Below are 13,523 nucleotides of genomic sequence, written 5' to 3' on the forward strand. Positions count from 1 at the left end.
ACTAGAGAGAGAGTAAATTTGGGAAGAGCGCGGTTCTGATTGGACAGACGCACATCATTTGCGCTACCGAAAATAGCCGATCTGCAAGCTCACAACGCGTCGCGTCCGCGACGCGTTGTGAGCTTGCAGATCGGCTATTTTCGGAAGCGCGGCACCGTCGCACGGCGGAGCATAAACGTATAGGCAAATAGTGGCGCAGCCCAGCAGAGCAGAGCAGCAGGGCGTTTCTAAAATGATATGTTTGCTGTCTGACTGTGTGAGAGAGTATGTGAACAGAAACAGAACAGGGAGGGGAGTGGATTGTAAAAAAAAAAAAAAAAAAGAAAAGAAAAGAAAAAAAAACTACTAACAGCATGGATCCAGGGCACCGGAAAAGTCCTGCAGCAAACTGAATGTACAATAATTACAACAACTTTATAAAGGCAGCAAACAACATATCAAGGTAGGCTCGATCATGTTATTTGACACTGTTGTTGGTAACTTTTTTTTGTAAACATGCAGTGGAATTGGATTGGATTAATCAATGGAAAATGTAGTTTTTTTAGCATATGTTTTGTTATACTTTATAGTTTACTGTAACGCTCTCTAATCTAGGTACAGTAGGCGTTACGGGGGTATAGTATTGTTGCATAGCTTATAGAAGAACATGCTTGTAGCCTACAAGTAAATGGTTTCCTTTTGGTCGTTTTGGATCTTGATTGAAGTGTTTACACACTGCAGTACTAGGCTGTGTGGAAACAATAACTATCCATTCCGTGGTGAAATAAAGTGGGGAGTGACGACCAGCTGTTCTCGCTGATCAAACTTGCTGAGGAAACTGGACCACCGTGAGACAGATGGACGCACGTTGTTATTAATGCATTCCATTTCACCTCAAATGATCATGCCCCGTTTGTTTCTGTCCGATTGCACCCGTCCGTCATGCATGTCATCATCCCCCGTAACCTATATCTCTAGAAAGCAGCGCTTTCTTGACATAGATGTTCAGCGTGATTAATGTGCCGTGCGTGCGATACTGTGTATAGGCTATTCATTCACCCATTGCATTTCTGCCCTAGAGCAGAGGCTGCTACTTTAGATATTTAATTATATGTGACGACAGTTATTAGTATTCTTCATGAAGTCTTTGAAACTCCACCCGAGTGCTCTTTTGAATGCTTTAACTATTATATAAGTTAACACAGCCTTATTTATAATTCGCTCTGCACATATATTTAATATACAGGAAGAAGACCTCCCTTCTTCCCTTCCCTCTGTTATGCCCCCTCTCCTCCTCCTCCTTCACCCATCATGGCTATTAGTCCTTAGTCACTGTACATTCAAATTAGAACCAGATAGATTTCACCCTTGGAGCAGAATACCAGCCGTTTCCCGTTTCTGCCCGCGAAATATTGACATCGGTTTTGGGTTTTTTGTTGTTGTTGAAAAAAGATCAAAGATGAGAGATGACACCAGGGACTGTGCCTTCTCTCTGCTTCCTGACTGTTCTCGGTTCAGTAATGAGATGGAATATAATCACGCTGTTGGCAGTTTTGAATTAATGGGGTTCATATTTGCAATAAATATGCAACATTATAGACAGGACCATGATATATTTAATGTTTAATGACTACAAGTGTTTAAGATTCAAAGTAAGTGCTGTGACATTATACAGGAAACAGGTTTTTAGGCTATTCAATATTAGCACACAACTATACAGCTTCAACAAAACTCACTCACCCCTTGCTGGCTTGCTCCCAGCACTGTAATACCCCTATCATCATTAAACACATGACATAATGTGTTATTACATCAAACAAAATAACACCTTAAGCCCCCCTCCCCTTCTCCATAATAATGAACTAAATAGCACAATTAATGACAATAAAACGAGGGATGCTACACAGCCCCTACGTACATGAGGGATCTAACTATACGCAGAGACCCACACACCCAACACAAACTATTGGAGGTGCTGACTGCTGAGGCATATACCGCTAAGCATCCTTTAGTTTGAACATCCCCCCGAGCAAGTTGTCCCTAGAGACAGTTACGTACATCGGGAATCATCGTTTATGGCGCACCCTATAGACGAGTGCTTCCCGGCCAGCTCAGTTCATTCGTAGCTTCGGAAACCCAGATGTTTTAGTTCATGCGTCTCTTGCAGTCTTCCCCAAAAAAAGTTCATAAAATTCCTCCAGTCCGCCACTCTAACATGCATGTGATGTATTGCCATGCTTTTTGTTCTTGCTTAATGTAAATCGCTCTGGATTAAGAGCATCTGCTAAATGCCTAAATTGTAGTCCTCTGGTGGGAAATGGTCTGGCTCTCATGTGCTGGCTGGACCAATCACAATTTCCACTGGATTCCAATATAGCTCTATAATGAACATAAGAGCCACTGGTAGTGGCTCTTATGTTGTGCATGTAGACTCCTGTACTGCAGTTTGGTATGAGTCATGACCACAGGACCAGGGGCAAGTGGAGGTCCTATCAGAGAGCATGGTGAGCTCAGCCAAGGTGAGATTAATTCACTCTACCAGCCAGTTGCTCTTTGGGTGCAGACGGGTAGTCCTCACTTACAACCACCATCAAGACAGACACCCAGGAACACCTGGGCCTCAAAGTTGCACCCCTGGCTCCTCAGGCACACCAAACCAGCTGAACAACTTGCAACCAGTTTCTCTACCGTGGTAACAGTACGCTGGTCTGGGTCTGCCTATGCCTCAGGGCTCAGGCTCTGGCCACTTGGTGAAATTGTCCATAGCTACATAGCAGTTTCATGGTCTGTGACAGGACCCATCATCATCATGTCAACACCACATGTTTACGGGTGGGGTGGGTAGGGCCCTTCTGGGAGTGCAAAGGTCACACTTGTGGAGGGCATCACATCTTGTTGACAGTTTGTAGAACCGGGCCGAAAGTCGTTGCAGGGTTTAGGAGAACTTGAATTGTGGCTCTCCCCACCAAGCCATGGGCCAGTTGGAGTACTGCAGTAGAGTACATACATACATAGACAAAGGTCTTCTGGAACCTCAAAGGTCTATCAGCAAGTGTTCATCTGGACATAAAAAAGACTGTTTCTAATTCCTACACCACATTTTATCTTTAGAGTATCTTCACAGTGTTTATCTAAACATCGTCAAGCAGAGGCATGCCAGGAGGATTGTGTCTGGGCGTGTAGTCTACAGCCTGTCAGGCTGGGGGAGATACGGAAGCATATTTCACATGTGAGGATTATGAAATATTCATATAGTCAGATTGTGCTCGCGCTGGCCCCAACACGCCACGCTAACAGCTGAGTCTTCAGTCTGCTCCAACATGCTTGGATGAGTCTAAAATCACAGGGAGGTCAGGTTAGGGGTTCACCCTGACACTGTAGATGTGTGGTGGTGTTGTTGGAGTATATACAGTACATGCATTTGAGTGAGTTTTATTGACAGGTATGTTTGTGCAAGCGAGGAAGTTTTCTCTGTGACTTTGGTGACTTACACGGAATGACCATTGTATACAATTATTTACTCAATAAGCTATAAAGTACTAAATACACAAATAGATGGTATAGCAAGGTATGTAGATGCATTCAAATATTTTGACAAAGGCTTATATGCCTACGTCACCCTTTGGTTATTATCCATGGGAACATGTCCAGACTATTTTGTCTTTTTTTCAGATAAATAAGTAGGCTAGAGAGTTAGATGCATTCTATGGGTTAATTTGGGTTGACATAGTGGGGTTGGGTGTAACTAATACTGCCCCAAACTGTTCTGCTAACATTTTAATGGCAATTTTTGTTGTAAGCTAGTAGTAGTAGTAGTAGTAGTAGTAGTATTATAGTAGTGGTGGTGGTGACGGTAGCAGTAATAAATAGTTAATGAATTGCATTTTTATAGCACTTTTCCAAATGCTCAAAGCGCTTTACAATGGTTCATTCATTCATACATTGGGAGGTGAAGCGGCGAACAGTCGACGCCAGCGTCCTCACTTCCCACATTCACACACCAATGGTGGCGAGCTCACACCAACCGACTCATTGGAGGCAATGTAGGGTTCAGTGTCTTGCCCAAGGACACTTCGACATGTGTACAGGAGGAGCCGGGATCCGAACCGCCGACCCAGGGATCATTGGACGACCTGCTCTACCTCCTGAGCCACAGCCGCCTTAATGGTAGCACCAGCATACATGCCATAAGACTGCATACTGTCTACACTCAACTCAACTCAAATAGAGAACATTTTAAAATGATTGAAGCCAACACAACACAACACAACACAACACAACACAACCCCAATGTCTGTATTGTATTAGAACTCTACTCAAGCAATTCAATGATGCTATGAAAACCATGACAAACACTATCCTGTTATTACAACAGTTATTTACATATCTGTTATTATAACCACTGACTTTGTTAGAAGTGTGCACAGTAAAATCCTCAGTGATAATTAGTCCATTTGTAACTGAGTGTCTGAGAGTGTAACCAAATGGACCACGCTCTTCAGCACAGTCCGCACAGGCAGGCAGCACACAGCAATGATTTGTGTCTTTGTTCAGGACCCCAGGGGATCCTTTAATAAACATAAATGCAATAAAACCATTGCAATATGTTGCAGAGAGAAATGGCAGTGGTCTGAATTGCCCTGTTGCAGGTCAGCGCCGTTTTGGGATTCTGCTGCAAGTAGGCTAGTTGCAACTGCAAGTCTGCAACTGTCTGGTTACACTGCAAATCATTGTTGTGGGCTGGGATTTAGAGTTCTATTGTACACTGCGGTCTGTCTAGGTCTAGGAGCATTTTTCAGCCAGTGGGCCGGGCTCATTAAGAGTGTGGTCGGTGTGTGGGGAACCGGGATCTTTATCTGGACCAATGAGAAATGGCCCCTTGTTTTTGATTGACAAAAGGAAGTTCAGTTTGGGACAGTGAGGTTGGGTTGGTTATAATTGAAGTTGAGTGGGGGAAGACAGCAAGAGACATGAGAAGGTAAACGTCAGAAGTGATGATGACACAATAATAGAAAGGGAAATGGAAGGCGAGGTTAAAAATAAACCTGCTTGTTTGTGTCTGTCTTCTTTGTGAATATTAGAGAACGAGAGAGAGAAACTGAGCCATAAAACAAGATGACGGAGAGAGACAAGAGCGCAAAACTAATTTAAGACCTTTATTCTTAGCTTTGTGTTTCTGTGCATCAAGACATACTTCAATTTCAGACGAGCTCTGGGAAGACAGCCTTGAAGAAGTTAATGCGTGCTCTATCAACTCCAGACATTGCCATAACCAGTTTCGAGTCATACATAGACTCCATTATTCTAAATTAAAATTACATAACATATTCCCAGATATTTCTTCGCACTGTGACAAATGTAATGCAATAGATGCAAATCTTCTTCACAGCTTTGCCCTTTGCCCTCGGATACAAAGATACTGGATTAAGATATTTGAGACGCTCTCTGATATTTTGAGTATTCATATTGACCCCGATCCTCTACTAATTATTCTGGGTTTGTCAGACTCCATGCCTATGTTGACGAGAGCACAGAAACAACTCTTCTCATATGGTCTGATTACAGCAAAAAAACTAATTTTGACGCACTGGAAAAAGGAGGAGCCTCCAGCATTCAAGCACTGGCTAAATGAAATGACTAGTACACTTCATCTTGAGAGAATAAGGTACTTCCTGAGAAACAGGGAGAGACAGTTTGATAAGGTTTGGCTGCCCCTTGTCCATTACCTGAGTAGAAACGATTAATAGACAGGATACCATTGATATGGTTGACTGTACGCCATTTTCTTTTCAGATGTTTTCCATGAGCTTTCTATCATCTTATTCTATAGTATGCGGTGTCACTGAGCAGTATGGGTGGGAGGGTTGAGGGATTTCTTTCTCTTTTTTGTCTTTGTATTTTTTCTTTCATTTTTTGTTTTCTATAAAAGAAAAATGTATTTCATATCATAATGTTTGTTTAATAATTTGAAGAAAAAAAAAGACAGACACACACACACACACACACACACACACACACACAGCCCCGCCCCCTTCCTATACAAACCTATTGTAACTTCAAACTCAACACCCGTTCTTGTTTTCTGGTGACTGATATTTGTCCTAATGCGTGAGGTGCCTGTGTTTTTTCATTTTTCATGATAGATTCAGTTTCGATGAATCTATCATGGTTAAAATGAAGTTTGAAGTTACAATAGGTTTGTATAGGAAGGGGGCGGGGCAGCTAAAATGAACTGGGGTGTTTACATAAGCCTGAGTAGACGATAAAATGACCAAAAGTAATTTTTGTTTGTTTAATGGACTTCACAGCTATGCATCGTGGTGGTCTGAAGTGGCTCTTCAAAGCCAGCCAAACTTTGCACATACAGGGCTCCATCTTGCGCCACCCTTATCCCTTATTCCTAAACGTATTTGCCATTTTTTACTATTTTGAAAAACCTTTTAAAAGAGTTCAACTAGCTGATCTACATCGAGACATTGTGAGCTTATAGATTGGCTAATTTAACTATTGTAAAAGGTTTTTTAAAATAGTAAAAAATTGCAAATTAGTTTAAGGAATATGGGATACGGGGTGATGCAAGATATAGCCCACAGTATACAAATAATATGCAAAAACAGAAATACACACACTACTACACTCACACTCGTGCCAACTGTGCTATCAACACTTCCTCCTGTTCTCATAGCCATCCCTGTGAACAGTATCTTTCACTGGTTTCTATAATACACACGGTAAAATCCTCAGTGTTAATGTAACAACAACGGAACCAAATTAACCCACGCATGGCTCTAAACAGCCCACAGTTTACAGTGGCAGTCCTCTACTCTCTCTCTGTAGTAACAATGTAACAAGGGTCTGTGTACCGTGAGTAATCTCTGTGCTATGCGTCGCTGGCACACGTCCATGGATGACTGGAAACAAATAGCGGAGCAAAGGGAGGGGATCATTCACTTTACCTTTTGCTACCACTAATGTGTGTGTACTCTATGGGTGGACACTACAGTGGAGACAATGGAATGCAGTTGGTTTGGTCTGCATGCGTCGCACCATGAAGGTTCAGAGCTGTGTGCAGTGTGCAGTACAACAACCTGAGTTCCTGATTTAACGTGGCTTCGATTGGGTGCAATGAACACTAAGGGCCCTTATCTTGCTCGCCTCTTATCCCTAAACGTTTTTGCCATGTTTTACTCAGAGCCATCTAATAGAAGAGTTACGATATAGAGGGGGCAGAAACCGAGCGCTCGAGCACTGTTCATGCAGCCTGAACTGAGACAAGCTGGAGTTGGAAATACATTGTTTTCAACGAGGGCGGTGCAAATAAGAGCTATTTTAAGCATGTGTGCAACATGACAACTGTTTTAAAGTATTGTACAGTAACAACTAAAGTCTCTTTAATGTTTATGTTGTACTATTACTACAAAACAATCTAAAATAAAGGGATTTAAGATAATTAAAGCTTGGCTGTTGCCTAAGTCCAATGCATTTCTGCCTACTTCCGGTCCAGGTCTTGGCCCAGTTGGTTGTCCCCTGCACGCTCAATGCGTAATCTATGTAGGAGAGCCGCCATTGGACTGGCCCCATGAAGTGAACGCAGTTTGCGTAACTCTGTCTATATCTAAGGCTCTGGTTTTACTACTAGTTCAAATAGTCGATCTACAAGTTCACAACGTGTCGATGTAAATCGGCTAGTTAGTAGACCGGCTAGTATGAAATGTTTTTCAAAATAGTAAAATATGGCTAATAAGTTTAGGGGTAAGGCCCAGAATCTTATGTGTAATTGACCTGCATGTTAGCTTTCATGTTCTCACTGGTGTCTATCGAACATGCTTGGCTAGTATACAGTAAGCACTGCACAGTGCACACTTATGTTTTTGCACCAACATCTGTTCTGTTTCTCTCTGAAGAATGGCCAGTGAAGATGTTTTTATCACCCGAGTTATTCTGTATAACTCAACGTTTTTTCTCGTTTGTCTTCTTTTTGTACAGGGTGTGAACGAAAAGCGCCAGACCAAGAAGCATCATCAAGGACAAGAAATCAACACTAACCCGCGATTGATGCTTATCGCTACTGTGGCCGGAGGATCTGCCTCTGCTGTGAAGAAGACATCTCTCTCTCTCTCTCTGTACTTTGTACCATATCATCTTTCTGTCCCCTTCCTATCATTGTGACTGCTTCCACTGCACTCGGCTACATCAGCTAAGACAGACCCCCATCAGTATTTGACCACTTCTAATTGCCCTTCGGATGTCCCGTTCTGATTTATGATTGATTGGGCCTCGGCGGGGAAGCCATTGCCATCTTCACCTCCCACCAGTGCTTTACCTTAACACACCCACACCCCCCTCACTCACACAAACCATCTCCCGCACACATCGATTAACCCACACAAACAACACAAAAGGGAAAGGCTACCATTGCTGGATATTACGATCGCCGGCGTCTTCCCGTCCAGGGGTCGCAGGATCTATCTCCCCATTTGATTGGCTGGAGCGACAGTGACCTTCTGTTACAGTAGTAAACACCATCAAAGCCAAAAGATGGTGGAGCCAATTTACGCCACGGGCATGGCCGCCAAGCTGAGGAGCCAGTGGGACCGCGACCAGGGACTGGGCCAGAACCACAACGCCGTCAAGTTCCTGGGCCAGGACTACGAGTCCCTGAGGACCCGGAGCCTCCAGAGCCGCGCCCTCTTCGAGGACCCCCTGTTCCCCACCTCGTCCACGTCTCTGGGCTTCAACGAGCTGGGCCCGCGCTCCTCCAAGACCCAGGGGGTCCGCTGGATGAGGCCCACGGTGAGTTCACACTAACAGAGTTAGACCCAAGGGGTTCTCTGGATGAGGCCCACGGTGAGTTCAGAACTTCAGAGTTGTGCTTTTTGTTTGGTCAATTTGCACACAAAAAAGTCATAGAAGTGGAGTGATTTAAACCAGTGGTTCTCAAAGTGGGGTCTGGGGGCCCCCAGGGGTCCTTGAGGGAGTTCCAGGGGGTCCCCAGAAAAAGGTTAGGAACCAAATGGACCCTTATGGGACTGTAACTCAGAGTGTGTACAAATGGAACCAAATGGAGCCTGACGAGTCCATTTGGTTCCATTTGTACACTCTGTGTTCAAAATTTACAATATAAATTGGGGTCCCAGAGATCGTATTTGCTATTTCATTTGAATTTTGGCAGCTTTATGCTTCCATATGCCGTTAAAATGGGCATCCGTAGCTTAGTGCATGTCAAACTGGGCGTCTGAAAATGACGTTGACGTTGAAAATGACTGTTAGAGCCGTACAAATGGAGGTCCGCAGGCTGATAAATGTCAATTTGGGGGTCCTTGACATGAAAAAGTTTGAGAACCAATGATTTAAACCATAGTGGTTAAACCACTGATATTCTAGAATCGGCCTCAGGTCTTAATGCCAAGGTCACACTACTTTGTGACCTTCTTCAGGCATAAACACTGCACAGTGTTTTGACTAGTGTGCTGACTAGTGTGCTGCAGAGAGGGTGATTGGCTGCCCTTTGCCCCCCCATGAGGCCCTGTTTAGGAGTAGAGCTTCGAGGAGGGCCAGGAAGATCATGGCTGACCCTGCACACCCAGGCCACAGTCTTTTTGCCCCGCTTCCCTCAGGCAGGAGGTTGCGGTCCCTAAAGACTATGAAGGCCCGACATTCAAACAGCTTTTTCCCCACGGTTATCCGGCTCCTCAACACTGCTGGTGTCCCCCCCTGACCCCCCTTTATCCTCCCTCCACCCCCACTCAGAGTGGAATGGACTGACTTGTGCTCTGAACTGATCACTTGAACTCTCTGCACTTTATTTTATTCAGTATTCTTTGCACTGTCTTGTCCTGTTTTGCACTTGTCCTAATGTTGTAACTGCACTCTGCTGTCCACCAAACCAAACTCCTAACATGTTTACATGTCATGGCAATAAAGTCTTCTGATTCTGCTGTAACAGTTGCCGTTTTGTTCTATTATAAAAGGATGCCACAAAAAAAGCCCAGAGGGCTTGTTACCATTGTGGTCCTCAAATTGAATTGCTGAAAGGCAGCCATCCATGCCATCATTCTTTCCAACCAACCACGGTTTTCTGGTTGACAAAGGTATCCCCAGGAAAGAGACCTGTGTGTGCCTGGCAATGTACTGTACAATACGAGCCTGAGAGAGAGACAGAGAGGGAGAGGGAGAGATGTCCCAGCCCACATACCCACGGTCTTGCTTAGCTTAGGCCTTTACATTCCCTGAGGAACATAGGCCATTGATTGAACATAGGCCATCCATCCTCGCTGGTCTTGTGCCCTCCGCTCCAGTTGTTGCCATGACAGCGGTCAAAAGTTATCAGAATTAGGTCCAGTTCAACATTTTAGCTGCTGCTAAGCGGTAAACACATTTCTTGCTGTCACAAGTTGTGGATAATGGCATAATGTGTAACAGATTACCCCAGCAATGGGGTAAAATATGAGCTCAATTCAGCCATTACAGATCAAATTTAAAACATGCCTTGACCACTGCTGGGCCTAAAATCAGTAATTGGTTATCTACAGCTGTAGGTTTGTTTGTGCTGAGCACAGTTTTGCAACCGTATACCGGCTGGCCAAGGGTTAAATCGCTTTACGCCAAACCAAGCACAAATGGAAATGCAATCGAAACATTTAATACCAGTTCTTAGAAGAACCATTCCATATTGCCCTGGGAAAAGCCCTTACAAGAGGTTAAAAGCCCCACTAGCAGCCCCCAGAGGCAGTGTTGCTCATTATACCCAGCCAGAAGTGACATTGGGTCACCAAAATCAGTAGGGGCCATTGTCTGGGCACGTAATGGCGTCTGCAAGCTTCACGCATTGTTATGCTTGCAGCCAATGTCATACAGCAAATACAGCAAATCTTGTATGGAAGTACAATATCCGACCGACATATTGCACCCATCCATCCATTTTTAGCCCCACTAGCGGGGCTGAAATTGGTCAAGATGTACAGTACAGTAGAGGGATCTTAGATTTTAGTTTTTTGATGGTTTGGCAGTCAAAATTGATGCTTCAGCGATTTCATGTCACCATCATAAGTCGTAATATAAATGGCCATGGTTTAAAGGTCTGTTTTTACTAGTCCCGTCCAGCCCATTTACAGGTGTCAGAGAGGAATGCTACACACACAAACCTACTCTGCTTAAAACCTAAAACGTGTGTCATATTCCGCAGGCTGGAGCAGTTCTCCAGCGCAAGAGTGCACTGGGAGGTGTTAGTGTCAGATTTATGCTCTTGTGCTCTTCACAGCGGAAGACTATAGGATTTCATGCGAAAGTCAAGATGCCCTCTAGCACACAATGCTCCCTAGAGCATCTTCCTCTCCATTTGTCTCTCCTCCTCTCCCGCCATCTCTCTGCCCTCACTGCGTTATACCACACCGTGGCGTGATAATGTGAGACTTGAACCAATTCTCTTTCTCATATTCGAACACAGCTGTCCTGAAAGATTCCATATTTCTTTATTTGTCATTTTCTTTCCCTCTGCAAGCAGCATCAGAATTTAAAAAAGAAAAACAATTCTATGTCTATCTAAATCAATAGGAGAAGGAATCTTGAAAAAAAAGAAAGTGGCCGCACACGCTGATAGCCAAAGTGTCAATATTTTATTTAGGACACAGCAGATTAAGACAAGAAACCAACGTTTCGGCCGTTAAGCCTTCATCAGGGAATGGGCTACCATTTAGATACCAATATCTAAATCAATAAACCTAAAAACTGAACAAATTCATGATATAAAAAAACAAGCATAACCAGATAAAAAGAGCATAAAAGCTCATATCTGAAGACAGCATGCATGGTGCCGTTATCAGTTCCGTTCTTTTTGTTGGTGGTTTCTATTTATGTTTTATTGTGGAGGAGCATGGCTTCTGGCTCACTGTGTTTTATTGTGGAGGAGCGTGGCTTCTGGCTCACTGCTCCCTCTGTGGTAATAGAGCAGAAAAAGGCATGTCAGGATCTTGAAAGGTCCTTCTCGTCATGATCATTAGCGTGACAGCAGGCTGTTGGCTCCTACTGTTAAACTCTGTGGCGAGCCGCGCGCGAGAGAGAGAGAGAAATGCAAGAGAGTGTGTGTGTGTGTGTGTGTGTGTGTGTGTGTGTGTGTGTGTGTGTGTGTGTGTGTGACTGTGTGTGACTGTGTGTGTGTGTGTGTGTGTGTGTGTGTGTGTGTGTGTGTGTGTGTGTGTGTGTGTGTGTGTGTGTGTGTGTGTGTGTGTGTGTGTGTGTGTGTGTGTGCCAGTGACCGACAAAGAGAGAGAGAGAACGTGAGAGTAACGGAGTGAGAGCTGTGCATGTTTGCGAGGCAGACACGACTCCCAGTCTGCACTCTTAGAATCTCCCCATCTCCCATAATGCATTTCTGTCCCCCCCCAACATAGCAGCTGTAATATTTACCACCATAGAGACCGTGCACATTTCTGCCTTCCCAAAAATGTGTGTGCGTGCGTGCGTGTGTGCGCTCTTTTAACCCATTTTGACCTGAGATCAGATTCTAAAAATGTCTGTTTGAAAATGACTGAAAAAGCTATGTTTCTATGTCAGTCGTTCGATTTTTCAAAAATAGCAGACCTACAAGCTCGCTATGAGCTTGTAGATCTGCTATTTTTCAATAGCTACAGCATAACATAATGCTAACATCAAAAGGGGTTCCCGCCCAAAATGCGTTAAGAACATGCATGAGGGGGGTAACACAATTTTGAGTCTGTTTGTGCACGCATGTCATAGTTTACGCATATCTGCGACTGTTTATGTGTGCGAGACAGACTGAGGTGTGGAATCATTCTTTTTATAGCATCGTGTATCTCACGCTCTGTGCCGCGGCTCACTGACTGAATGATGTTTTATAAAAGAGAGTGCTTGGAAACGAGATCCAAGGCAGCAGAGCAGAGTTCAACACTGTCTCTCCAGAAAAGTCTCATTAGATAGCACTAACACTGGTTACTTAGGCCGATTCATTCTACGAATGCCATCTGGTGGTTCTCAAACTGTGCCAAGCAAGGACCCCCAACATCATAATATATTTGGCTGTGCGGACCACCCATCTGAAAATGTTTTGTGCTAGGGACCTCAAGATATAGGGACCTCAAGATCAGAGTAGTTTAAAAGAGAGTAATGACTCTCATTGTAACAATGGAATGCGGAAGTGCTCATTCTATCTCAATGGAATAGTTCCAGCCATAGGAGCAATGTTTGGAACTATCGCCCATAGGTACCCGCTTTGCGGCGAGATCAAAGCGTGTCACCACTCTCTTACTAGATTACTCTGCTCAAGATTTAGCTCAAATCTAAAATTACACTGGTTCCGTTCTATTTTTCCATTTTTGGGGTTCCAGTTCCGAACCAACTTTTAGGGTTCTGAACAAATTCATTTATTTTCAGTAGAAACACTCTGAACTGGTTCAATATTCGGCAGGGGAAAAAAAGAACTGAACCAGATCAACCCTGGTGGAAAAGGCACATGAAAATCATCCAGTCAGGGTGATAGTTGATGATTAATTATGACTAATAGTTTTGGTTTTGGTTTCAGATGAGCT

The 13,523-nt window shown here is 43.9% G+C and overlaps 1 protein-coding gene across 1 annotated transcript in view; it reads left to right on the forward strand.

Moving 5' to 3' along the window:
* The first annotated feature begins 233 nt into the window (after positions 1–233).
* The window catches only part of capn1 (calpain 1), a 46,078-nt gene continuing 32,788 nt past the window's right edge, over positions 234–13,523 (forward strand). The window contains exons 1-2 of the mRNA XM_079490872.1: positions 234–442; positions 7,966–8,772. Of these exons, the coding sequence (XP_079346998.1) occupies positions 8,518–8,772 (255 nt within the window). The 5' untranslated portion in view covers positions 234–442; positions 7,966–8,517. The remainder of the gene's footprint in view (positions 443–7,965; positions 8,773–13,523) is intronic.

Source organism: Electrona antarctica (genome assembly GCF_951216825.1).
Source record: "Electrona antarctica genome assembly, chromosome: 21".
Lineage (NCBI taxonomy): Eukaryota > Metazoa > Chordata > Actinopteri > Myctophiformes > Myctophidae > Electrona > Electrona antarctica.